This window comes from Trachypithecus francoisi, unplaced genomic scaffold (genome assembly GCF_009764315.1).
Source record: "Trachypithecus francoisi isolate TF-2019V2 unplaced genomic scaffold, Tfra_2.0 Lachesis_group5, whole genome shotgun sequence".
NCBI lineage: Eukaryota > Metazoa > Chordata > Mammalia > Primates > Cercopithecidae > Trachypithecus > Trachypithecus francoisi.
This window is the reverse complement of record NW_022681470.1, coordinates 133314671-133341963: the sequence shown is the minus strand read 5'-3', so window position 1 is coordinate 133341963 and position 27293 is coordinate 133314671. Positions and strand designations below refer to the sequence as shown.

Below are 27293 nucleotides of genomic sequence, written 5' to 3'. Positions count from 1 at the left end.
GGTTGATACCTCCAGCATAGGACAAAATGGCATATTCAGCCAAGGCCTGCAGAGCCACGCAGGTGTCCTGGGGATGGAGGAGGAGATGGCCATCAACCCTGAGACTGAGTTGGCCAGTGGTCCCCTGACTCCTGTCTTGGAAGCCTGGCCTGAAACAGGCACCAACGGGTCTGGAATAGAGACTGGACTCAGTGCAGACACCCATGGCACTGGGGGCCTCAGGACAGCCAGGTTGGTGTGTCCCCAGAGGCAGAGGCCAGGCTCCCCCGGAGGATCCAGGGGCATCTGTCCCTCACCCCCAACCCGTGCCCTCTTTGGGGCTCTATAAAGCGAGAAGGGCCAGACTGCCTGGCCACCTCAGAGCTCAAAACAAGGACGGCAGGGGCCCCACCCACCCAGCCCTGAACCCCTCCCCCTGGCCCTGCCCGGCTCGCCTGAGTGGAGGAGAATCCCCCGAGTGCATTTCGCTGCTGGGACAGCCACTTCACCACAGGCAGGGCGGCGGCCACGTCACCCAGCAGGGTGTAGGTCAGAAGGGCGTAGGCTGTCATTTCCACCTCGGCCGAGACCACTGCAATGGAAGAGGCCCACTGGGGACTTCTGACACAGGGACATGGGCCCAGTGCATGGAGGTATGGCCAAGGCAGGCACCCGGGAGCTGGGGTAGCCAGTACCTGACTGAGAGGTCCTGTCACCGAAGCTCAATAATGTGCCCTTGTCCATGTCCCAGGAATTTGTCAGGCTCCAGTGGGTGACCCCATCTGCAAGGAAAGGAGTGGTCAAGAGCTACCACCCCACCCAGTGTGCAGCCTGGCATCCCATGGAGCACATCCAAGCATGGGGTCTAAAGAAAAGGTACTGTGGGACCCCAGTGGGAAAAGAGTGTCATGGGAAGACAACTGGGACAGGAAGGGCCTTAAGGCTCCATCTCAGATCTGCAAACCTATGGCAGCCTTAGCCCTTCCTGTGCCCCTGGCAGACATCATGAATCAATGGCCACCCTACCCTACCCCTGGCAGACATCACTAATCAATGGCCACCATTCCCTTCCCCAGACACAGACATCACTAGTCAGTAGCCTCCCTCCTGACCAGGTACTGATGCAGCCCCTGATGTTCCCACTTAGCACCCAAGCAGCCGCACTCGACTTGCAAAGGCTCAAAGATTCTGGCTGGGTACAGTGGCTCACACCTGTAATCCCAGCAATTTGGGAGGCCGAGGTGGGTAGATCACTTGAGGTCAGGAGTTCAAGACCAGCCTGGCCCACATGGTGAAACCCCATCTCTACTAAAAATACAAAAATTAGCTGTGTGTGGTGGTGCACACCTGTAATCCCAGCTGCTGGGGAGGCTGAGGCCGGAGAATTGCTTGAACCCAGGAGGCAGAGGTTGCAGTGAGCCAATACCAAGCCACTGCACTCCACACTCCAGCCTGGGCGACAGAGTAAGACTGTCTCAAAATAAGTAAATAAATAAATATAAAATAATAATAATAAAAAAAGAATGGCAAGGCATGGTGACTCACACCTGTAATCCCAGCACTTCGGGAGGCTGAAGTGGGCAGATCACCTGAGGTCGGGAGTTCAAGACCAGCCTGATCAACATGGAAAAACCCGTCTCTACTAAAAAATACAAAAAATTAGCTGGGCCTGGTGGTGCATGCCTGTAATCCCAGCTACTTGGGAGGCTGAGTTAGGAGAATTGCTTGAACCCAGGAGGCAGAGGTTGTAGTGAGCCGAGATCATGCCATTGCACTCCAGCCTGGGCAACAAGAGCAAACTCTGTCTCAAAAAAAAGAAAAAAAGAAAAAAAAGAAAAGAAAAAGGCTCCAAGGATTCTGAGCTCACATGAGGTGTAAAGACTCTCAAATCCAGAGAGAAACCAGCCCACTGCCGCCACCTCCCACTCCGTCCCTGGATCCTCTTTAAACTTCTCTCTTTCTGAAGCAATGAAAACAGTTCTTCAGGTGGCATCTTAATGACTTAAGCCGAGAAACCTGCCTGGGCCCCAGTGCAGCTGCTGGGGGTAGGGGTGGGGCGGGGAGGTCTGGTTGAAGTGGGAGGAGACTTAGTGTGGGGGCATTCCGAGAAAGTCGAAGCTCAGGGATTGGAGTCCCAGTGGGTGATGATTTTGTAGGTCGGAGGACTGACAGCTCGAAAAAACTTACCAGGGCTCATGCCGCAAGTGGAGGGAAGGGTGGAAGCCAGACCAACCCTCCCCTGTCCCTTAGCACCCCTGTCCTGGGATGATTTCCAGGAGCCTGGGCGGAGGCAGGGGATGCATTCTCTGCTGGGGATCCCTCCCTGAGAACTCCCCTTCCTGAGGGGCTGGCATCCCAGATTTCACAGGCAAAGTAAGTAATGCTTGGGCTGGTGTGACTTGGACAAGCCACTTCCTCAAACAAAGTCACTAGCAGATGCAATAATGAACAAATACTATAATCAACAAAGCAGTTGACAAAGGAGCAAAAGGTGTCTTGTCTGTTTCCCTTTGTCCGTCCGTCCTTCCTTCCTTCCTTCCTCCCTCCCTCCCTCCCTCCTCCCTCTCTCTTTTCTTTCTTTTCTTTCGAGCCGGGTTTCACTCTGTCACCTAGGCTAGAGTGCAATGGTGCGATCTCAGCTCACTGCAACCTCTGCCTCCTGGGTTCAAGCGATTCTTGTGCCTCAGCCTCCCAAGTAGCTGGGGTTATAGGCACCTGCCACCATACCCAGATAATTTTGTATTTTTAGGACAGTTGAGGTTTCACCATGTTGGCCTGGCTGGTCTCGAACTCTTGGCCTCAAGTGATCTGCCCAAAGTGCTGGGATTATAGGCGTGAGCCACCGCGCCCAGCCGACTCATCAGTTTTTTGTTTTGTTTTTGAGATGGAGTCTTGCTCTGTCACCCAGGCTGGAGTGCAATGGCGCAATCTCTGCTCACTGCAACCTCCGCCTCCCGGGTTCAAGCGATTCTCCTGCCTCAGCCTCTCGAGTAGCTGGGACTACATGACTCGTCAGTTTTGATAAATATGTTCATGAGTTGTTTACCGGGCTCCACAGTAGGCTTCCCGACGCTGTGGCCTCTGGGGAGGGCCAGGGACACCTACCTCTCATGATGGCCAGGCTACGGAGCTTGCGCAGTGCCTCAGGGGCTGCCGGGCTGCGGAGCAGGGTCAGTGCATAGGTAGTCAGGGCACAGCTGTAGGGGTCCGTGGCCAGGGGTGCAGCAGACTCCAGGAAGTGCCTCGCTTTGTCAATGGAGCCTCTCTCCTCCTGCAGGGTGGGGTGGGAAGGTGAACCCTGGGAGGCTGCTCTGCCCCCATCCCACCCACCACCCACTGGCTTCTGAGGCGTCCCTGGGGAGAGCTCTGGATGACTCACAGCCCCTTACTTTGCACCCTTCTGTGGCTCTCACTGCCTGCAGACCCAATTTTCAAACCCCATCTCCTTTCTTTTCTTTCTTGTTTTTTTTTTTTTTTTTTTTTTTTAATAGGCTGGGCACGGTGTAACCCCAGCGCTTTGGGAGGGCAAGGTGGGTGAATCACCTGAGGTCAGGAGTTTGAGACCACCCTGGCCAACATGGTGAAACCCCATCTCTACTAAAAATACAAAAATTAGCTGGGCATGGTGGCATGTGCCTGTAATCCCAGCTACTTGGGAGGCTGAGGTAGGAGAATTGCTTAAACCAGGGAGTTGGAGGTTGCAGTGAGCCAGTATCTCGCCACTGCACTCCAGCCTGGCAACAGAGTGAGACTGTCTCAAAAAAAAAAAAAAAAATACAGACAGCATCTCACTCTGCTGCCCAGGCTGGAGTGCAGTGGCATGATCATAGCTCACTGAAGCCTTCAACTCCTGAGCTCAAGCAACCCTCCTGCCTTGACCTCCCCAGTAACGGACTACAGGTGCACACCAGCATGCTCAGCTAACGTTTTATTTCTTGTAGAGATGGAGTCTCACTATGTTGCCCAGGCTGGTCTCAAACTCCTGGGCTCAAGCGAGCCTCCCACCTCGGCTTCCCAAAGTGCTGGGATTACAGGTGTGAGCCACTGCCCCTGGATCCCATTACCATTCTTGTAAGTTGGCACTCCTTTTTCCAAATGAGGTCTGGCCAGGATGCCCAAGTACATGGCAAATGAGCACAGTAATACTCTAGGCGAAGCAGGCAGATCCCTGGCCACCCTTTCCCACCCAGCCCCATGGCCGGGTCTTTGTTAAGACAGCTAGCTATGGCCAGGTGCAGTGGTTCACACCTGTAATCCTAGCACTTTGGGAGGCCGAGGTGAGCAGATTACTTGAGCTCAGGAGTTCAAGACCAGCCTGGCCAACATGGTGAAACTCCATCTCTACTAAAAATACAAAAATTAGCCAGGCGTGGTGGCGGGCACCTATAATCCCAGCTATTCAGGAGGCTGAGGCACAAGAATCCCTTGAATCCCAGAGGCAGAGGTTGCAGTGAGACACTGTGCTTCAGTCTGGGCAACAGAGCGAGACCCCATCTAAAAAAGAAAGAAGAAAGAAGGGAAGGGAAGAGAAGGGAAGGGAAGGGAAGGGAAGGGAAGGGAAGGGAAGGGAAGGGAGGAGGGAGGAGGAGGAGGGAGGAGGGAGGAGGGAGGAAGGGAGGAAGGAAGAAAGAAAGAAAGAAAGGAAAGAAAGGGAAGAAAGAAAGAAAAGAAAAGAAAGAAAAGAAAGGAAGAAAAGAAAGAAAGAAAGAAAGAAAGAAAGAAAGAAAGCTGGTTCCTAAGACCTCTACAGCCCAAGCCCTCCCCAGCCTCCAGGCCTGGTCACCTCCTTAGAGAAGCCAACCAGCCCTGCTCATGCCCTCCCTAGAATGTGATCTGTTGGAAGACAGGGATCAAGTCCAGAATCTGATGGTTTTAGTTCAGAGAAGCTGCCCAATAACATTATGTGGAAGAAATGAGTGACAGGAAGCATTAAGAAATTTAGCAATGGAGCCAAAGTGTTCTGGTGGCCCGATAGGGGTATGGAGTTGAGCTAACTCTGCTTTCGGAACTGTCCTGGTCATAGAAAGAATGTTTCCAAAGCTTTCCATCCTTAGACCAGGACAAACGTGGGAACTGTCCCTAAGGTGTGACACTGAGATGCACCTCGGGGGGCATGTGCCAGGAATGAACCGGGCTGACTAGCCAGACCCTAGGACTGGCCCTCACAAGTCCATTGCCTGGGGGTGGGGGAAGGCTGGACATCCCTATGCCAGGGGCAGGAACAGTGACATGGGAGTTACCCCAGGCCACGTGGGTCAGGACGGGTCTCAAGGATGCTGCGGAGACCACACCAAGCAGGGACGGACCTAGCCCGGCCCCAGCTGTGCAGAACCTCTCCTGTTTACAGACAAGCGATGCAACAGAACTCCAAGGGGTCAAGGTCATTTGCTAGGTGCCCCCGAGCTCATCTGATTCCAGCACAGGTATAGTGGGTTGGATGGTGGTCCGCCAAAAAAGATATATTCCCTGGAACCTGTAAGTGTTGACTTATTTAGGAAATGGGTCTTTGCAGATGTCATTAAGAGTCTTGAGATGAGATCACCTTGGATTAGGGTGGCCTCAAATCCAATGACAAGTATCTTTTTAAAAATTTTTTTGGCTGGGCACTATGACTCATGCTTGTAATCCCAGCACTTTGGGAGGCCGAGGTGGGTGGATCACGAGGTCAGGAGATCGAGACCATCCTGGTTAACATGGTGAAACCCCATCTCTACTAAAACTACAAAAAATTAGCTGGGCGTGGTGGTGGGCACCTGTAGTCCCAGCTACTTGAGAGGCTGAGGCAGGAGAATGGTGTGAACCTGGGAGGCGGAGCTTGCAGTGAGGCGAGATTGCCCCACTGTACTCTAGCCTGGGTGACAGAGCGAGATTCCATCTCAAAAAAAAAAAAAAAAAAAATCTCTACTAAAATTACAAAAATAGCCAGGCGTGGTGGCACATGTAATCCCAGCTACTTGGGAGGCTGAGGCAGGAGAATCCTTGAACCCAGGAGGCAGAGGTTGCAGTGAGCCGAGATCTCGCCATTGCACTCCAGCCTAGGCGATAAGAGCGAAACTTCATCTCAAAAAACAAATTTGTATGAGAGACAGAGGTTTCGCTACGTCACCCAGGCTGGAGTGTAGTGGCTGTTCACAGGCACAGTCCCACTGATGATCAGCACGGAAATTTTTATTTGTTTGTTTTTGAGACAGAGTCTCATTCTGTCGCCCAGGCTGCAGTGCAGTGCTGCAATCTTAACTCACTGCAACCTCCACCTCCCAGGTTCAAGTGATTCTCCTGCCTCAGCCTCCTGAGCGGTTGGGATTACAGGCACATGCCATGATGCCTAGCTGATTTTTGTATTTTTAGTAGAGATGGGGTTTTGCCACATTGGCCAGGCTATTCTCGAACTCCTGGACCCATGTGATCCGCCCATCTCAGCCTCCCAAAGTGCTGGGATTAGATGCGTTAGCTACTGTGCTTGTCCTCCAGTGACAAGCACCTTTAATTTTTTTGTTTTTTTAAATCAGAGACAGGTCTCACTATGTTGCCCAGGCTGGAGTGCAGTGGCCGTTCATTGGCACGATCTCACTACTACTATCAGCACAGGAGTCTTGACCTACTCCATTTGTGACCTGGGCCAGTTCACCCCTCTTTAGGCAACCTGGTGGTCCCCTGCTCTCAAGAGGTCACCATACTGATGCTGAACCTAGTGCAGACACTTGATCAGTGCAGTGCACTATAGCCCAGAACTCCTGGGTCAAGCGATCCTCCTGCCTCAGCCTCCTGAGTAGCTGGGACTACAGGAATGCTCCACTGCACCTGGCAACAGTGTTGTTTAAGAGATGAGAAGGGGAGAAGACAGAGAAGGTCACATGCAGACAGAGGCAGGGGCTAGAGTGATGCAGCCACAAGCCAAAGAATGCCTGGAGCCCCTGGAAGCTGGAGGCAGCAAAGAAAGCTCCTCCCTTAGAGCCTGCAGAGGGAGCAAGGGCCTGCCAATGCCTTGATTTTGCACTTCTGGTCTCCAAAGCAATGAGAATGTATTTCTGTTGTTTTAAGCCACCCAGTTTGTGGCAGTTTATTATGGCAGCCACAGGAAATGAAGACAGTAGGTTTTGCCTCCTTTGGGGAATGATCTAAGACAGGGGTCCCCAACCTCCAGGTCACAGACTGATACCGGTTGGTGGCCTGTTAGGAAAGGGCTGCACAGCAGGAGGTGAGTGACAGGTGAGCCAGCAAAGCTTCATCTGTATTTAAGACCCTCCCCATCACTTGTATTACCACCTGAGCTCCACCTCCCAACAGATCAGCAGCGGCATTAGATTCTCATGGGAGCATGAACCCTATTGTGAACTGTGAGCATGTGAGGGATCTAGGTTGCAGACTCCTTTTTTCTTTTTTCTTTTTTTTGAGACAGACTCTTGCTCAGTTGCCCAGGCTGGAGTGCAGTGACACGAGCTTGGCTCACTGCAACCTCTGCCTCCTAGGTTCAAGTGATTCTCCTGCCTCAGCCTCCCAAGTAGCTGGGACTACAGGCGTGCACCACCATGCCTGGCTAACTTTTGTACTTTTAGTAGAGACAGGGTTTTGTCATGTTGGCCAGGCTGGTCTTGAACGCCTGACTTCAAGTGATCTGCCTGCCTTGGCCTCACAAAGTGCTGGGATTATAGGTGTGAACCACTGCACCCAGCTGGTTGCACACTCCTTATGAGAATCTAATGCCTGATGATCTGTCACTGTCTCCCATCACTCCCAGAAGGGACAGTCTAGTTGCAGGAAAATAAGCTCAGGGCTCCCACTGATTCTATATTATGGTGAGTTGTATAATTATTTCATTATATATTATAATGTAATAATAATAGAAATAAAGTGCACAATAAATGTAATGCTCTTGAATCATCCCAAAACTAGCCCCTCTTCCCCAGGCCATGGAACAATTGTCTTCCACAAAACTGGTCCCTGGTACCAAAAAGTCTGGGTACTGCTGATCTAAGAGAACAGAACCCAGAAGACTGGAGAGAATCAACTGCTGCCCTGTGGGGAAGGTCTTCAAATTCAGAAGAGAAATAGGTTGGAAGGATCTGGAGAAGGCAGAAAAAGATTCTTGGGAGAAGTGAAGTGACTTCAAGAGATGGGAAGGAGGTGGAGGGCCTATTGAGTGCTCATTGAAGACATAAAGGAGGGCTGGGCATGAGGGTCGCTCATGCCTGTAATCCCAGTCCTTTGGGAGGTCAAGGCAGGAGGATTACCTGAGGTCAGGAGTTTGAGACCAACCTGGCCAACATGGTGGAACCTGGTCTCTACTAAAAATACGAAAATTAGCCGGATGCAGTGGCACATGCCTGTAGTCCCAGCTACTCAGGAGTCTGAAGCTGCTGTGCCATGGATCCCACCCTGCAAGGGGACTCACAGGCCTCACCCCAAGCCAAAGAGAATCACTTGAACCCAGGAGGCAGAGGTTGCAGTGAGCTGGAAAAAAAAAAGCCTCACCTCAAGATATGTGTCATAAAAGTGCACGTATCTTGTTGTCTATAGTGATATGGACAACGAGAAGATTAGAAAGCTTCCAGGAAGGGAACAAACCAGATACAAAGGATAGTTACTCAGAATGACAACTGACTTCTCGATGGAACACTGGAAACTAGAAGATGATAGAACATCATCAATTATTCTAAAAGAAAGCAATTTCCAACCTGGAATTCTATACCCAGCCCAACTATCATACAGGGGCAGAATAAGAATATTTGCAGACATGCAAGGTCTCAAAAAATGTGCCTCCCAATACCCTTCCTTAGTAAAGGAGGGTAGCAATTGTGCAGCATCCTGGGTGCTGTCCATTCCAACTAGAGTGGGGGTCAAGGGCTCTGGCAGGGAAGTTTCCAGAAAAATGCATTTGGGATGTGACATATTTGACCACTTCCATGGGAGATGTGGGGGATGAATTTGAGGTATGGGGGGGTGTCATGGAATACCTGTGATCTTCCTCAGAATCCATATGTTGAAGCTCTAACTCCTAATATGATAGTATTAGGAGTCGGGGACCTTTGAGCGATAATTCGGTTTAGATTGAGGTCATGAGGATGGGGCCTCCATAGTAACAGGATTAGTGTCTTTATACAAAGAGGAAAAGCACTAGAGCTCTCTCTCCACATGTACACACTAGGGAAACACCACGTGAACACACAGTAAGAAGGTGGTAGTCAACAAACCAGGAAGAGAGCCCTCACCAAAAACCAAACCTGCCTGCGCCTTGGTCTTGGACTTCCCAGCCTCTAGAACTGTGAGAAATAAATGCCTATTGTTGAAGCCACTTACTCCAGGGTATTTTGTTTCTGCAGCCCAAGCTAAGACAGGGAGTTAGGAATTCAGCATAAGAATTTGGTCAGGGGAGAACCAATTCAGCCCATAACACAGGGCAAGGAACCCTCTGGACATTGTGCATTGTGGGGGTCTTATGTCACAGCAAACCCTAGACCCACCAGTTGTCTGGATTGTGAGACCAAGAATCCTGAGAAGTGCCCAAACTCATAATTTATCATCAGAGATTGTAGAATTGATGTAGGTATTAGGGAGGGCAGATTCTTCTCACCTGGGGCTGAGATCCATCATGGTAGCCTTCTCTGCAGAGACTGTGCCATCCCCCACCCCAGGAACGCCTCATAGAAGAGACTATGGCCCTCAAGTGTCTTGGGCCGTCTAAGCCCCATCCAGTCCAACTGTCTCTGAATATCCTAACCCCTTCCCCACAAAAACATGCATGAGTCCAACATTTTGTAGGGTTCCCTGAAGCCAACCCTTGGGTCACTGGCCAGGAACCTGAACTAGCCTGAAATGATTCTCTGAAGGAGGTCTGGGGGCTGGACAGTCATGGGAGGCCTTGTACTCAGGGAACCTCCCCAGCCCCCAACACGTGCCCGATTTCCCCCTAGTAGCATGGGAATCTCTCTCTCCTCTGCTCAGATTATACGAAACTGGATGTAATGTGACCATTGTTGATGAAAAGCAATAAAAAGCCTCAACAATGAGCAGAAGGAGGGCAAGGAGGAAGAAATCAACCCTGGCATAAAGGAGGGAACCTCTTACTCGCTCCTCCAGTGACCAGCCCCAAGTCTCCCCAAACCCCTTGTGTACTCACCTCTGAGGCTGTGCCTGTTTCCAGGAGAGCAGCCACCACATAGGCTGTCAGCGGGACAGTGCCGTGGATCCCACCCTGCAAAGGGACTCACAGGCCTCACCCCAAGCCAAAGGAGACGGTCCACTTCCCCCTACTTGCCCCAGGCAGCTCCAAGGAGTAGGAACAGGCAGATCAGGGCTGGGGCTCCAGGAGGAGGTGAGAGGCCCCGGAAGGAGGCTCAAGAGGCCACTCACCTGGATATCCTTGTTCAGGACCCTGCCCATGGCTGGGAAGGAGCCATCGGCCTGCTGCTGTTGGATGATCCAGCTCTTGGAGGCAGCCAGCTCCCGGGGGTCCACGAAGATAAAGCTGCGAGCCTGTGCAAAGGACTTCAGGACAAAGGCCGTGAGCCTGAAAGAGAACAGGGCGTCACCTGAGGGGCTGCAGAATGGTCAGCCCCCACGTGCTGGTTGAAGGATTGCAGCAAGCTCCCTGTACCACTCCTGGCCTCCATTTCCTCATCTATAAGATGGGAGGGGTCCAATCTATCCCCACAGGGCTGTCAGAGTGGAGGAGGGGGCACATTGCCCAGCACTCGGTAGGGCCTGAAGATGGAGCTCTCTCCTTCCTGCCTGGACCTCTACCCTAGTGGCATTCAGGTCTGCTCCTCGCTCAGCACTCAAGGCCCTTCTGTGAGCTGGTCTAGCCCTGCCTGTCCTGCCATGTGAGGAATACCCTTCTGGTTGCCAGCTTCATAGCCATTTCCTGCTTGGTCCTTGCCAAAAGGCCCCTGATGTCATTCAGGGGCCAGCAGCCATGTGCCTTGGAGATCTGTGCTCCTCTATGGTCCCAGCCAGTCACAGTCATGGGTATTCCAGCTACTGGGCTTGGGAATGGCTTTGGAATGGGCGTGTGACGCAATGCTGGGAGCAGCTGCAGCCATTTTGCCACCATGAGGGGCACAGCCATGTGCCGAGGGAGGGAATACCCAGGGATGGAAGGAAGAAAACAAGCCCCGGTGCACGATGGGGCTGCTGAATCAGCCAACTGTAGAGCCTCCCCAGCCCTGCAGGGCGAGCTGATGTTCAGAATTGCTCTTCAGCCCATTTTCTGTTACTTGCAGCCAAAAACATCTCTGCTCTGTGGCTTGTCCCTCATCCACCCCATCTCCCTCGCCCTGCTTTTGCAGTTGCCACCCTGAGTAAGAGCTGGCAAGGCCAGGGAATGAATGTGTGAACAAATGAAGGAGAGAAGCACAACATGGAAGCCAGGAGGCCATGAGGGATGAAAACCAGAATTGCTAGCAAAGGAAACTTTGCAAATTCAGGATCAAAGAATAAGCTATCTTCAAAATCAAGTGGCTCTAGGCTCTGTTTATATGAATCACAAAAACAGGACACATTAGCCTGCCTGCCGGCCTGCCTCCCTCCACATCCAGCGAATTTTTAAATTTTTTATAGAGATGGGGTCTCACTATGTTGCCCAGGCTGGTCTCGAATTCCTGGGCTCCATCAATCCTCCCACCATGGCCTCCCAAAGTGGTGGGATTATAGGCATGAGCCACCATGCTCACTGCAGCCACTGCCTCTCAGGTTCAAGCAATTCTCATACCTCAGCCTCCCAAGTAGCTGGAATTACAGCCTCCCGAGTAGCTGGGATTGCCACCATGCCCAGCTAATATTTTTGTATTTTTAGTAGAGACAGGGTTTCACCATGTTGGCCAGACTGATCTCAAACTCCTGACCTCAAGTGATCGTCCCACCTCGGCTTCCCAAAGTGCTGGGACTCAGGAGTTCAAGACTAGCCTGACTGACACGGCGGAACCCCACCTCCACTAAAAAAAAAAAAAAAATTAGCCAGGCGTGGTGGTGGATGCCTGTAATCCCAGCTACTTGGGAGGCTGAGGCAAGATAATTGCTTGATCCCAGGTGGCAGAGGTTGCAGTGACCCGAGATCGTGCCACTGCACTCTAGCCTAGGTGTCAGAGTGAGACCCTGTCTCAGACAAAAAAGAATAAATAAATAAATAGATAAAATAAAATAAAATATACCCAAAGCTCATCCAGGCCGCTCTCCCTCTCAGGTACCTCAAATGCATCCTCTTCTTTCTACTCCCATGTTCCCTAGATCAGCCAGGACACCCCATGGCTCCCAGGCCCATCCCCACCCCATCACCAGCTATGCACACTGCAACCAGGGGGAAGTTCCATGCATTTTGTGCATGGCAGGGACAGGAGGCAAGGACAGAACCAAGCCAGCTGTGTGCTGGGAATTGTGGAATTCCCATGGTCCAGCATACTGTGCTCTCTGCTTTTCCACTGTAAAACGCAAACAGGATAAATGTTATCTAGTGATAAAAAGAAATGAGCTCTCAGCTGGACTCGGTGGCTCATACTTGTAATCCCAGCACCTTGAGAGGCTGAAGTAGGAGGATCAGTTGAGGCCAGGAGTTTGAAACCAGCCTGGGCAACATAGCCAGACCCTGTCATTCATTAACAAACAAACAAATAAATAAATAAATAGTGAGTGTGTGAGTGAACCCTAATGTAGATTATGAACAACAGTTTATAACGTTTTAATGCCAGTCCATCAGTTATAACAAATGCAGCATACTAATACAAGATGCCTATCACAGGGGAAACTGTATATGGGTGGTCGAGGTGTATGGGAACTCTATTCTATTTACTCAATTTTTCTGGAAACCTAGAACTCTTCTAAAAAGTAAGATCTGGCCGGGCATGGTGGCTCACGCCTGTAATCTCAGTACTTTGAGAGGCCAAGGCGGGCGGATCACGAGATCAGAAGATCGAGACCATCCTGGCTAACACGGTGAAACCCCGTCTCTACTAAAAATACAAAAAATTAGCCTGGCATTATGGCGGGCGCTTGTAGTCCCAGCTACTCTGGAGGCTGAAGCAGGAGGATGGCGTGAACCCGGGAGGCGGAGCTTGCAGTGAGCTGAGATTGCACCACTGCACTCCAGCCTGGGCGACAGAATGAGACTTCGTCTTAAAAAAATAAAAAAGTAAGATCTATGGCCAGGTGAGGTACCTCCTGCCTACAGTCTTTGGGAGGCAGAGGTGGAGGATCGGTTGAGGCCAGGAGCTCAAGACCAGCCTGGGCAACACAGCAAGACCTGGTCTCTACTGAAATTCAAAACAATTAGCTGGACATGGTGGTGCACGCCTGTAGTTCCAGCTGCTTGGGGGACTGAAATGGGAGAATTACTTGAGCCCGGGAAGTCAAGGCTGCAGTGAGCCCTGATCATGCCACTGCACTCCAGCCTGGGAAACAGAGTGAGAGCTTGTCTCAAAAAAAAAAAAAAAAAAAGGCCGGGCGCGGTGGCTCAAGCCTGTAATCCCAGCACTTTGGGAGGCCGAGACGGGTGGATCACGAGGTCAGGAGATCGAGACCATCCTGGCTAACACAGTGAAACCCCATCTCTACTTAAAAAAAAAATACAAAAAACTAGCCGGGCGAGGTGGTGGGCGCCTGTAGTCCCAGCTCCTCGGGAGGTTGAGGCAGGAGAATGGCGTAAACCCGGGAGGCGGAGCTTGCAGTGAGCTGAGATCCGGCCACTGCGCTCTAGCCCGGGCGACAGAGCGAGACTCCGTCTCAAAAAAAAAAAAAAAAATTAGTTAATTTAAATAAATAATAAAACCTAAAGTCTAATGACTATCTGTTATCTGAAATGCTTGGAACCAGAAGTGCTTCAGATTTTGAATTTGGATTTTGGAATATTTGCATTTATAGGAATCCCTTGGTATCTGTGGGAGACTGGTTCCAGGACCCCCAAGGATACCAAAATCCACTGATGCTCTAAGTCCTTGATATATGAGGGTGTAGTAGTTACATATAACTGACACACATCCTCCCATGAACTTTATTTTTTATTTTTATTCTTTTATTTTATTTTATTTTTTATTTTTTGAGACGGAGTCTCGCTCTGTCGCCCAGGCTGCAGTGCAGTGGCTGGATCTCAGCTCACTACAAGCTCCGCCTCCCGGGTTTTACACCATTCTCCTGCCTCAGCCTCCCGAGTAGCTGGGACTACAGGTGCCCGCCACCACACCTGGCTAATTTTTTTGTATTTTTTTTGTAGTAGAGACGGGGTTTCACCAGGTTAGCCAGGATGGTCTCCATCTCCCGACCTCATGATCCACCCGTCTCGGCCTCCCAAAGTGCTGGGATTACAGGCTTGAGCCACCACGCCTGGCCTTTTATTTTTATTTTTGAGACACAGTCTCACCCTGTCACCCAGGCTGGAGTGCAGTAGCACAATCTCGGCTCACTGCAACCTCTGCCTCAGGGTTCAAGCAATTCTCCTGCCTCAGTCTCTTGAGTAGTTGGGATTACAGGCACCTGCCACCACGCCCAGCTAATTTTAGTATTTTGGGTAGAGACGGGGTTTCACCATGTTGGCCAGGCTGGTCTCGAACTCCGGACTCAGGTGATCCGCCCACCTTGCCTCCCAAAGTGCTGGGATTCCAGGCGTAAGCCACCGCGCCCGGCCCCTCCTGTGTACTTTAAATCACGTGTTGGTTACTTAGAACACCTAATACAATACCCACACGTCACTTCATTTGCATGAATTCAATATTCTACTCAGCATGCAACAAATTCAACTTTTCGTTTTGGAACTTTTCGTTTTGGAATTTTTAAAACTTTTTTTTTTTTTTAAGAGATGTGTAGGGAGAACCCCTGAAACTATTGCTACAGAATAAAAGATGAAATGCTCCTGATTATTGTAAATACACAATTGCATGCAGGATTGTGTAAAGACAATGCCAGGTTGGACTGCCAGAATGAGCCAACAGCGTGTGATGTGCTTCCCCCTGCAGAGAGCCTATGAATGGACGTGTAGTCAGGGGGTTTCACATCACCAAGATTCCTGTCCCAGAAAAGTAGATGTTCATAGCTCTGGGAATGGAATGCGACCCTTGTGGAGAGCCTATAAATGGATGCATGGGGGGCACTTGACCATATGGATAAGATAGGGCTATAAACGCCCTCATCTTGTCGCAGCTCTTCTAGGCCTCTTTAGGGTTAAGGCATACTCCCTTCTGAGAATTTCTGGTCTAACCAGTTGTCTAACTTCACGTCCTGTTTCTATGAATTGTTTTAACCAGCTTTTGCTGCAACTGTTACTGCTGTTCCTGTTTTAAGGCTCTGTTAGAAATTACTGATGCACACACTATGTTGTAAATTCTTATCTGTGTATACTGTACTTCTGCATACAGAAGTTATGTTGAAGAATTACTTCATCCCCATGTGACCATCTCACCTCATAATCAAATGACCCTAAATCCCTCACTAACCTACCCCCACCCTCACTAAACTTAATAATAAATGCTGGCATATCCAGTGCATTGTTGGCACTGCAGGACCAGAAGGTGGTGACCCCCCCTGGACCCAGCTTTCACTATCTTGTGTGTGTCTATTATTTCTCAACCTGCCAATCTGCCTGGGAGCAAAGAGAAAGCACCATTGCATTGCGGACTGCTGGCCAGTTTCCGCAATAGAGATGGAGTTTTGCTCTGTCACCCAGGTTGGAGTGCAGTGGCACAATCATAGCTCACTGCAGCTTTGAACTTCTGGGCTCAAGTGATCCTCCTACCTCAGCCTCCCCAGTAGTTGGGACTAAGGCACGTACCACCACATCCAGCTCATTTTTAACATTTTTGCAGAGATGAGGTTTTGCCATGTTTCCCAGGCTGGCTGCCAACTCCTAGCCTCAAAGAATCTTCCCGCTTCAGCTTCCCCAAAGTGCTGGGATGACAGGCACATGCCATCACACCCGTACTCATTTTTTTTTCTGAATAGTTTCAATCTGTGGTTGATTGAATCCTGTGGAACTCACAGATACGGAGGGCTACCTGTATACTTGGACATCCCAAATCCAAAAAATCTGAAATGCTCCAATGAACATTTCCCTTGAGCATCAGGTTGGCACTAAAAGCAGGCACAGTGGCTCACACCTGTTATCCCAGCACTTTGGGAGGCCAAGGCAGACGGATCACTGGAGGTCAGGAGTTCAAGAACAGCCTGGTCAACATGGCAAAACCTTGTCTCTACTAAAAATACAAAAATTATATAGGCATGGTGATGGGCACCTGTAATCTCAGCTACTCGGGAGGCTGAGGTGGAAGAATTGCTTGAATCCAGAAGGCGGAGGTTGCAGTGAGCCGAGATCGAGCCACGGCACTCCAGCCCAGGCAACAGGGCAAGACACTGTCTCTGATGATGATGATGATGATGATGATGATGATGATAATAATAATAATAATAATGATGTTTTGGATGTTGGAGCAGTTCGAACTTTGAATTTTCCGATTTGGGATGCTCAACCCATCCCAAATGTTGAATCACACATGTGATTCAACACATGCGTGCACACACACGGCCCACCAGGAGACACAGATCTCATCCTGCTCTGCTCCCAGCCCTCTAACAGCACTCTCTTCCACACAGCACTAAATCCAGACTCCTGCTCTGATCAACCTGACCTTGCCCCTCCCTCTTCCCTCGTGCCAGGTCACCAAACTCCTGGCCCTGTGCTGCTCCAGCCACACCAGCCTCCCTTCTGTGGCCCAACCTCGTCAAGCTGGGTCCTGCCTCAGGGCCTTTGCAATGGCTGTTCCCTCTGCCTGGAATGCTGTTCCCTTGGATTTTCATGGCTCCTCCCTCATATCCTCCAGGAGACCTTTCCTGACCATCCCATATAACTACCCTGCTCCATCACTCTCTACTTCTTTGTTTTATAGATACAAAATTATGCTCCTATTATAGTCATTTTAATGTATATCCACAAATGCCTTAATACTCCTCCTTTCAAGAGATAGAGGCCTGATTCCCTTCATGTGTGGATGGGGTGTACTTAGCAACTCACTACTAAAGAATAGAATGTGGGCCAGGCACGGTGGCTCACACCTGTAGTCCCAGCACTTTGGGAGGCTGAGGTGGGCAGATCACCTGAGGTCAGGAGTTCAAGACCAGTCTGGGCAACATGGTGAAACCCTGTCTCTATTAAAAATACAAAAATTAGCCAGGTGTGGTGGCAGGTGCCTATAATCTCAGCTACTCAGGAGGCTGAGGCAGGAGAATTGCTTGAACCTAGGAGGTGGAGGTTGCAGTGCGCTGAGACTGTACCACTGAACTCCAGCTTGGGTGATAGGGTGAGACTCCATCTCAAAAAAAGAAAAGAAAAAAAAAAAGGAATAGAATAGAATGAGGCAGAAGTGACAGCCTGACTTGTAAGACCAAGTAACAAAAGGCACTGTGGCATCCTTCCCGCTTTCTCTCTTGAATTGCTCACTGTGAGAGGAAGCTAGCTGCCATGTTTTAAGAACACTCAAGTAGCCCCTATGGAGAAGTCCACATGGTGAGCAACTGAGGCCTCCTGCCAACAGCCATGTGAGGGAGTCAATCTGGAAACAAATCTTCCAGCCCCAGTTGAGCCTTCAGATGAAGGCAGCAACAGCCAACAGCTTGACTGCAACCCCAGCCAACATCCCCAGGCAGAAACACCCAGCTAAGCTGCTCCTGAATTCCATAAGAATTAGTACATAATAAATAGAGATAATACATGTTTGTTGTTTTAAATGGCTACATTTAGGGGTCACATGTTACACAGCAGTGGATAGCTATTGCATCTTGCACGGGATATTTCTCCTGCCCTGGGCAGTGAGGACCTGGAGGCAGGAACCATGTGTTCCTTGTTCCCCCAGGATGAAGACCAGGGCCTGGCTCACTGAATGAATAAATGAATGAATGTGCATTGAGTATAAGGGAACCCATCTAGAACAGATCCCAAGTTTTAAGGCTCCCAGGTAGGATCTTGGACTCCTCCAGTAAGTAGTGAGGGGAGGCACTAACAGGATGGCACTGCACTGAGTGTATCACATGCTTATCCCATGGATCCAGGTTCTGAGAGGGATGTGTGGTAAGGAAACAGGCTCAGAGAGGTTGAGCATCGGGTCCAAGGCCACACAGCTCACATGAGACAGAGCCCAGGTTTGTCCAGCTTCGGGGTGGGTGCTGCTGCCACCGCCCTGCGCTTACTGCCTCCTTGTCCTACAGGGTCCGCAGAAAGACTTCCATGTTCGGAGACCGAAAAGAATGTTTTAGAAGGTGAGATGGGACCTGGAAGCTGCTGGCTACTCTATTTCCATGCATACAGTGAAATTTGATTTTTCTTGCTCATGCTGACAGTTTAATCCCTGGAAGAAGCTGAGGAAGTGTGTGCACACTGAGTGTCCAGGCCAGGCATGGTGGCTCATGCCTGTAATCCCAGCACTTTAGGAGGCCGAGGCAGGCGGATCACCCGAGGTCAGGAGTTTGAGACCAGCCTGGCCAATATGGTGAAACCCCATCTCTACCAAAAATACAAAAATTAGCCAGTGTGGTGGTGCACGCCTGTAATCCCAGCTACTCAGGAGGCTGAGGCAGGAGAATTGCTTGAACCTGGGAGATGGAGGCTGCAGTGAGCCAAGATCGTGCCACCGCACTCCAGCCTGGGCAACAGAGTTAGACTCCATCTCAAAACAAAAACAAAAACAAAGTGTCCAGTACGTCACAACTTGCTAATCCTGGCTGGTGGAGACCTCCTAGGGGCTGCTGGGGCTCAGCCAACTTTTGGAGAGTGACTCAGTGGCTTTAGCTGTCCCTGGGGTGGGCAGGGCCTCTGCTTGCTAGGGCATGATTAGGGCCTTGCATTATCAGTTGTCAGCAAGGCAGGGCCCTGGGACTAGAGCTGCGACAGTGTGGATGAGCTGCTGGGGCTGGGGGATGCGGGGTGTATCATCAACCCTGGGCCCCTCTGGAGCTGGGTAAGGGATGCTGCTCATGGCAGGAAGTACTCAGCCACATGTCCCCGCTGCCCGGGTTCCGGCACTGCAACTGTGCAGTGGACACTCCGTTGGACTAAAAACAGGGCAGTTTCCATGCTCACAGCTGCTGTCGGCACTACCAGGGTGGCAATCTCCGAGAAGGAGTCTGGTGATGGGCACAGAAGTTGGAAGGTCACCCACAGTCTCAGGTGAACCCCGTGATGGTGCCAAGAACTGCAGTAGCCTGAGGATCCCAGGAAAACAAGATCCAGGTGTGCCCGGCCTCCCAGGGACCCTCCCTGCCCTGGTCATCTCCCTGCAGTTACCACAGAAACAAGATCCCAGGCTTCTCCTGCAGACAGCACACGCCAGCCTCGAGGCACTGGTCTGGCCTCTGACCCCTTTGCCCTGCCATCTCCTCCTGCTCCAGTCACCGCTATTCCTGGGTCCTGGGAGCTTGAGGAAGGCCAGGGCATCCAGGGCTCACTCCCAAGGGGCCAGAGAGCAGGGCATGGGGTCCTGCTCACCGTGGTAACAACAGCAGAAAGAGGAACAGTTACAATCACCAGCTCTGCACTGGCCCCAAGCCCCAGCCTCCGTCCCTGAAGCTGGGACCACCACCGTCTTTACTTCCCAGCTGTGTTCCCTGTCATCCGGGGATCAGGCGCCAAGTGATCTGGCCACACTGCATTGGATGTGAGGCCGTGGCATCAGGCGGGGAGCCTCAGAGGCCGTGCCTGGGGTGGTGGGGACTCACCACATGCTCCCCGATGCGTCCCGCTCCCCAAACGCGCTGTAGGAGCCATCCTGGCGCTTGTAGGTCAGCTGGCGCTGGTAGCCTGCGGGGCAAGCAGAGAGGACCCTGTCCTGTTGAGTGGCCTGGCCCAGGGCCCCCCTGGGAACCTACACTGCTCTGCCACCCCCCACCCCGGACCTCCGAAGCCACACCACATGTGGGGTCCCTGGAATTGCCTCAAATCACATCTGGAGTCCTTGAAACTGCCATACACCCACATCTGGGGTCCCTGAAACTTCCCCAGACCACATGCGGGGTTCTTGAAACTGGGCTCACTGAAACTGCCCCATGTCACATCTGGGGTCCCTGAAAGTGACCCACACCACATCTGGGCCTCTTGAAACTGTCTCATACCACATTTGGAGTCCGTGGAACTGCTCCACACCACATCTGGGGGTGACATATAGAGCCAGTGGACCGTAGGGTCTGGACAGAAAGCTGGGGACAGGGGCCCTCCAAGTGTTCAATGATGAGTTTGGACTTAAACTGCTCCACACCACATCTGGGGTTCTTGAAACTGCCCCACACCACATCTGGGGTCCCTGAAACTGCTCCACACCACATCTGGGGTTCTTGAAACTGCCCCAAACCCACACCACGTCTGGGGTCCCTGTAACTGCCCCACACCACATCTAGGATCCCTGAAACTGCTCCACGCCACATCCGGGGTTCTTGAAATTACCCCACACCACATCTGGGGTCCCTGAAACTGCTCCACGCCACATCTGGGGTCCCTGAAACTGCCCCACATCACATCTGGGGTTCTTGAAACTGTCTCATACCACATCTGGAGTCCCTGGAAGTGCTCCACACTACACCTAAGGTCCCTGAAACTGCCCCACACCACATCTGGGATCCCTGAAACTGCTCCACACATCTGGGGTTCTTGAAACTGCCCCACACCACATCTGGGGTCCCTGAAACTACACACCACATCCGGGGTACCTAAAACTGCCCCACACCACATCTAGGATCCCTGAAACTGCTCCACACCACATCCGGGGTTCTTGAAACTGCCCCACACCACATCTGGGGTCCTTGAAGCTGCCCCACACCACATCTGGGGTCCTTGAAACTGCCCCACACCACATCTGGGGTCCTTGAAACTGCCCTATACCACATCGGGGGTCCCTGAAACTGCTCCACACCACATTGGGGATCCTTGGAACTACCTCACACCACATCTGAGGTCCCTGAAATGGCCTCACACCACATCTAGGGTGGCTGTAACCTCCAACTCATTCGTCTCGTTTACTGACATGGCCCCTTTGTGACTACGGGTCACACACTGGCCTTCAGTCACTCCCAGGAGGTCAGTGAAACCACCACCTTGGGGCAGCACCCTCTGTCTCCAGGTGTGGGGGCTGCTCCACCTGCTGGGACAGGAGCTTGGGAAGCTCAGAGAACTGGAGGTGCTGGGGGCAGGCAACGAGGGAGCATGGCGGGAGGCCGGTGGGCCACAGGGGCCTCCAAGGCTGGGCTGGGAGTGTGGCTTTCCTGCGAGGGCACAGTGAGCCACGGGTGGCGTGTGAGTAGGAGAAGAGTGTGAGGAGACATATAGAGCCAGTGGAAAGTAGGGTCTGGACAGAAAGCTGGGGACGGGGGCCCTCCAAGTGTGCAATGATGAGTTTGGACCCAGTGGTGGCGACAGAGGTGGGGAGCCTTCCTGGGTTGAAGGTAGAGCTACTCAGCCAGACACGGGCTGTGAGGGAAAAAAGGACGAATCTGAGGGCACCACACTGTGTGGCCTGAGCCTCAGGAAGGACAGGGCTGTGTCTACAGAGACAGGACAGGTGACAAAAGGCATTCTGTATGGGGTGGGTCTTCCCAAATTCACATCCACTTAGAACCCAAAAATGGGACCTTACTGGAAATAAAGATCTTAACAGATATCATTAAGGTTCGGATCTCCAGATGAGAGCATCTTGGATTTATTTACGGTAAGCCCTAAATCCAATGACATGTGTCCTTGTCCTTGAAAAGAGAGGCTGAGCACCGCGGCTTGCACCTGAAATCCCAGCACTTTGAGAGGCCGAGGTGAGAGGATCACTCGAGGCTGGGAGTTCAAGACCAGCCTGGACAACATAGTGGGACCCCATCTTTACAAAGAATTGGCTGAGCATGGTGGTGCACACCTGTAGTCCCAGCTACTCAGGAGGCTGAGGTGGGAGGCTGGCTTGAGCCCAGGAGTTCAAGTATGCAGTGAGCTATGATTGCACCACTGCACTCCAGCCTGGGTGACAGAGCAAGACCCTGGCTCTAAAAAAGAAAAAAGAAAGAAAGAAAAAGAAAAGAAAGAAGGAAAAGAAAAGAAAAGAAATGAAACGAAAAGAAGAGAAAGGGAATTAGTCACAGAAGTGACAGCCATGCAATCGTGGAAGCACAGAGCAGGCTGATCAGTCTATAAGCCAAGGAACACCTGGAGCCAGCAGATGCCAGTAGAGAGGCCTGGGACAGAGTCTCCCTCAGAGCCACCAGAAGGAACCAGCTCTGCAGACACCTTTATTTCGGACTTTTGGGCACCACAACTATAAGGAGATGACACATTTCTGTCGTTCTAAGTCACCCAGTTTGTGGCATTTTACTGTAGCGGTTTTAGGAAATGAATACAAGTGGGTTTGGGGGGAAGATGGAGGGGGTTGATTTGGGGTTTGTCGAGTCTGGACTGCGAGTTGGCTGGATGCACACAGGGTCTGGTTGTCCTGTGGAGGTACAGGCTGTTATTCACGAGGAGGGCTCATTCGACTCTGGGTGGTGTTTAAGGACCTGAGCCTGGATGGATCCACCACGGTGTGCCTGGCCCTGGGGCAGCTGGTGTCCACCCACCTCCCAGACTCTCACAAGAGCTAATCTGAGCCCCCAGGACCTGGCCTCAGTGGACTTGGCCTTCCTAGCTGTCCATGATCAGCCTTCATGATGCCAGACTTTCAGCCTGCAGCAACCCCTGACTGTTTCTTCTTTCTTATTTTTTACAGTTGGGGTCTCATTCGGTCACCCTAGCTGGAGTGCAGTGGCACAATCACAGTTCACTGCAGCCTCCAACTCCTGGGCTCAAGCAATCCTCCTGCTCAGCCTCCTGAGCAGCTGGGACTACAGGTGCATGTCACCATGTCTGGCTAATATGTTTTTATTTTTTGTAGAGACCGGTGTCTTGCTTTGTTGCCCAGCCTGGTCTCAAATTCCTGGGCTCAAGTGATCCTCCTGCCTCGGCCTCCCAAAGTGTTGGGATTACAGGCATCAGCCACTGTGCCTGGCCTTTTTTCTTTTCTAAATGTTATTTTTAATAATGCTGTTATATTCTTGTTGTAAAAAAAAAAAATCTACACTTTAAAAAGATGCTGTGGCCGGGCGCGGTGGCTCAAGCCTGTAATCCCAGCACTTTGGGAGGCCGAGACGGGCGGATCACGAGGTCAGGAGATCGAGACCATCCTGGCTAACACAGTGAAACCCCGTCTCTACTAAAAATACAAAAACTAGCGGGCGAGGTGGCGGGCGCCTGTAGTCCCAGCTACTCGGGAGGCTGAGGCAGGAGAATGGCGTAAACCCGGGAGGCGGAGCTTGCAGTGAGCTGAGATCCGGCCACTGCACTCCAGTCCGGGCGACAGAGCGAGACTCCGCCTCAAAAAAAAAAAAAAAAAAAAAAAAAAAAAAAAAAAAAGATGCTGTTCCTCTCCCTGTATCTGAACAGCACCATTCATTCAGAATCTCATCCTAACAGCCAGAGACATCAGGCTCCTGCTGACAGTGACCAGATCAGGGCCACCCTGAATGGCCTCTTTTGCCCACTTCCTCATCATCACTGTGCCTGGTGTGTGGGCCGCCTCCAGCGTGGTCTTCTCCACTGAAGACTAAACCTGACTCCCTTGCTCCCACCTCAACCAGGCAGTTTTTCCCCAATACCTTGTACTAGGTAGTCAGTGGTCTCTCTCTCCACCTCAGGGCTGAGCTGCTGGGTTTTCTGAAGATACTTCAAGACAAAGATGTTGGGAGCAAAGTGGATCATGTTCTGCTCTCCACAGCCAAAGGGCAGCCGCAGGAGGTTGTTGAGGTGGTTCAGGGTTGGCCCCATGACGTCCCCTGGTGGGAAGGAGAAGAGAGTTGAGTTGGGGGCTGTCCCAGCTCAGTAGAGAACAGGGACAGCTTTACCCAGGGATGGGAGACTGCGTGTGTCACCCAGTCAGCCACCCAACTGCCCTTTGGGACTGACACCCTCTGCCTGCTCAGACCAGCTGGTGTGCTGGCTTTGGTGACAATTTTACACAACTTCTTCTGTGTTCTTTAGTTTTTAACTTAGGCTTTCTTTCTCTAGCTTTTCATTCTGTTCAGTGCTTTTTCCCTCGCTGGCTTTTAAAATGGGTGCATTGAAGGCTATACATTGGCCTCTAAGTACAACTTTGGCTGCATCCCACAAATATCAGAATGTCTACAATCATTCTCATTCCATTCTAAATAGTCTTCCTAAAATATTCCTTTTTTTTTTTTTTTTGAGATGGAGTCTCACTATGTCACCCAGGCTGGAATGCAGTGGCACAACCTCAGCTCACTGCAACCTCTGCCTCTCAGGCTCAAGCAACTCTCCTGCCTCAGCCTCCTGAGTAGCTGGGACTACAGGCATGTGCCACCACACCCAGCTAATCTTTTTTTTTTTTTTTTTTAGTAGAGACAGGGTTTCATCATGTTGGCCAGGTTGGTCTCGAACTCCTGACCTTAGGTGATCCACGTGCCTCTGCCTCCCAAAGTGCCAGGATTACAGGCATGATCCACTGTGCCCAGCCCTAAAATATTCTTTCTAAAATATTCAGATTTTTTCTTTAACCAAGAGCACTTCAATTTTTAAAAAAGTTTCTAGATGTGTGGAGTTGAAGGTGCATTTTTGAAAGTTTTCTCTCTTTAAAAAAAATTCTGGTTCTCCCATCCCCTTGACATTCTGTATTCCTCTTCTTGGCTTCCTTGTCTCAAAGATTGCTGATGGACCCCCTGGGACCCCCAGTGTCCCCTGAACACACCTTCTCTCCTATTTTATTTTATTTTATTTTGTTTATTTTTAGATGGAATCTTGCTCTGTCACCAGGCTGGACTGCAGTGGCCTGATCTTGGCTCACTGCAACCTCCTCCTCCCAGGTTCAAGCGACTCTCCTGCTTCAGCCTCCCGAGTAGCTGGGGTTACAGGCTTGTGCCACCATGCCCAGCTAATTTTTGTATTTTTAGTAGAGACTGGGTTTCATCATGTTGGTCAGGATGGTCTCGACCTCTTGACCTCGTTATCCACCCGCCTCAGCCTCCCAAAGTGCTGGGATTACAGGCGTGAGCCACCACACCTGGCCCCTTCTTTCCTTCTTTAGCATCTCCGCATGTCTCGCTGAGGCTACCATTGCCCCTGCAGCCTCCCCTTGTTGCACAAAAAGCCTGGCTACTTTCTCATCACCATGCTCTAGGCTACCCAGCTTCTTCTCCACCTGCTGTGTCACTGAAGGCATTGGTGCACGGATCCCAGCCATCACCTCCTCTCCATTCCTGCCTCTCTGCTTCTTCTCCTATCTCCCTCAATTCCATCTTAGTCACTCAGCCCCGCATCCACTCTGACTTGCTCTCGTGCCTCAGGAATTGTAAACTCGAAATTCCTCTGATCTGGCCACAACCGCCTACCTGCCTGGGTACCAGGGCCTCTGCCCTCTGATGTCAGAGAGAGCCTCAACACCCTCATTTGGGCCCATCCATCTCCTTCTGGCCTCTCGCCCTCTCCTCCCTGGCTGAGACCCATCCCAAACTCTCACCACCCTTCTGCCCAACTCCCAGCACTGGATCAATCACACAATCAGACTTTTCCCTCCAGCACCTGGGCTACTAGAGGCATCCTGATATGGTTTGGCTGTGTTGCCAACTAAATCTTATCTTGAATGGTAGCTCCCATAATTCACACGTGTTGTGGGAGGGACCTGGTGGGAGCTAATTGAATTATAGGGGCGGTTTCCCCATACTGTTCTCGTGGTAGTGAGTAAGTCTCACCAGATCTGACTGTTTTATGAGGGGAAACCCCTTTCACTGGGCTCTCATTCTCTCATTCTCCCTCTGGCCATGTAAGATGTGCCTTTCGGCCGGGCGCGGTGGCTCAAGCCTGTAATCCCAGCACTTTGGGAGGCCGAGACGGGCGGATCACGAGGTCAGGAGTTCGAGACCATCCTGGCTAACACGGTGAAACCCCGTCTCTACTAAAAAATACAAAAAAAGCTAGCCGGGCGAGGTGGCTGGCGCCTGTAGTCCCAGCTACTTGGGAGGCTGAGGCAGGAGAATGGCGTAAACCCGGGAGCGGAGCTTGCAGTGAGCTGAGATCCGGCCACTGCATTCCAGCCCGGGCGACAGAGCGAGACTCCGTCTCAAAAAAAAAAAAAAAAAAAGATGTGCCTTTCACCTTCCACCATGATTGTGAGGCCTCCCCAGCCACGTGAAACTGAAAGTCAATTAAACCTCTTTTTCTTTATAAATTACCCAGTCTTGGGTATGTCTTTATCAGCAGCATGAAAACAGAGTAACACACATCCCAACCCTACAGACCCCCTAAGGCTGCTTCCGATGTCCCTAGTCAGAGCCTCTCACCTCCACTCGGCAACTGCTCCAGACGCCTGCCCTATCACCAAGACCCCCAAGGCCTCCATCCTGCACCCCACATCTGGCTGACTTCATCAGGCATTTGTGTTTTCTTGGATCTTGTCCTTGGCCCACTTCCCTCACAGGGCTCACTGCAGGTTCTTAGGGGTCACCCCACCCTGACCTCTGCATAAGGCTTAGACTTGGGGGGTCTGGATCTGCCATGTCACCTGGACTAGGAGTCCCTCAAGGGTGGGGTTGGGGTCAGCTCTTGGGCTGCCTCAATGCCCAGCACATGGATGGGCATAGAGAAGGCACTGGAAGCTGCTTGTGAGGTGAGTGGGTGTATGGGTGGACACCCCAGGACACAGGTCCCCAGCAAAGCCGAGCTTGAGACTAAACCTGGAGTCTCAACCTTGGCTCTTGCCACCTGACCTCCCCAAGCCAGGCTGTGGGACAGACGCACCGATGATGGAGGCAGCAGCCTGCTCAGACCCAGGGATGGCACCGTGCGGGACCCCCAGGGTGAAGGCCTCGCTGTAGCTCTCATCCACCTCCATCTTCCTCCAGATTCGGAATTCACCCATGGAGCCCCAGCCGGTGGAAAAGCCAATGAACTGCACCTCTGGTGGCCTCGGGAGGGTCCAGGCCACAATGACAGACTCGTTGGACGGCTCTGGACCGTGGCCAACCTGGAAAAAGAAACCGAGGCTGCTGGACACTGGCGGGAAGCAGGCAGTAGGCACTCAGGTGGCAGTGACACCAACTTTGTGGCCAGGGTCAGAGGCCTTAGCCACACTCACAGTGCAAGGAAGGGTCTTTGGGGAATCAGAGGTGAGAAAAACCAGAGGTTACCCCAGCCATTAAACAGCCCACAGAAACATAAGGCATGACATCTGCAGGTTCTGAAGTCACTGGGCTCCTTGGAACCTCTGGACCTTTGGACATGTTATTGCTCTGCCTGGAGAACATACTGCTCCCATTTTGCCTAGCGAACTCCTATTCATACT

At 51.5% G+C, this 27293-nt stretch overlaps 1 protein-coding gene across 7 annotated transcripts in view; it reads right to left on the bottom strand.

The window, feature by feature from the left end:
• Nucleotides 1-27293, bottom strand: part of CPAMD8 (C3 and PZP like alpha-2-macroglobulin domain containing 8) — a 125255-nt gene that overhangs the window by 10617 nt on the left and 87345 nt on the right. For all 7 annotated transcript variants that reach the window (XR_004433683.1, XR_004433684.1, XR_004433682.1 and 4 more), the window contains exons 25-33: nt 26750-26975; nt 23599-23775; nt 19660-19741; nt 10330-10486; nt 10097-10171; nt 3085-3250; nt 675-761; nt 435-571; nt 1-67 (exon numbers count right to left, since the gene is read on the bottom strand). The exon at nt 1-67 is cut by the window's left edge. Coding sequence is in view for 4 of the 7 variants with exons in the window: in XM_033196482.1 (XP_033052373.1) it covers nt 1-67; nt 435-571; nt 675-761; nt 3085-3250; nt 10097-10171; nt 10330-10486; nt 19660-19741; nt 23599-23775; nt 26750-26975 (1174 nt within the window). In the remaining 3 variants the exon portion in view is untranslated. The remainder of the gene's footprint in view (nt 68-434; nt 572-674; nt 762-3084; nt 3251-10096; nt 10172-10329; nt 10487-19659; nt 19742-23598; nt 23776-26749; nt 26976-27293) is intronic.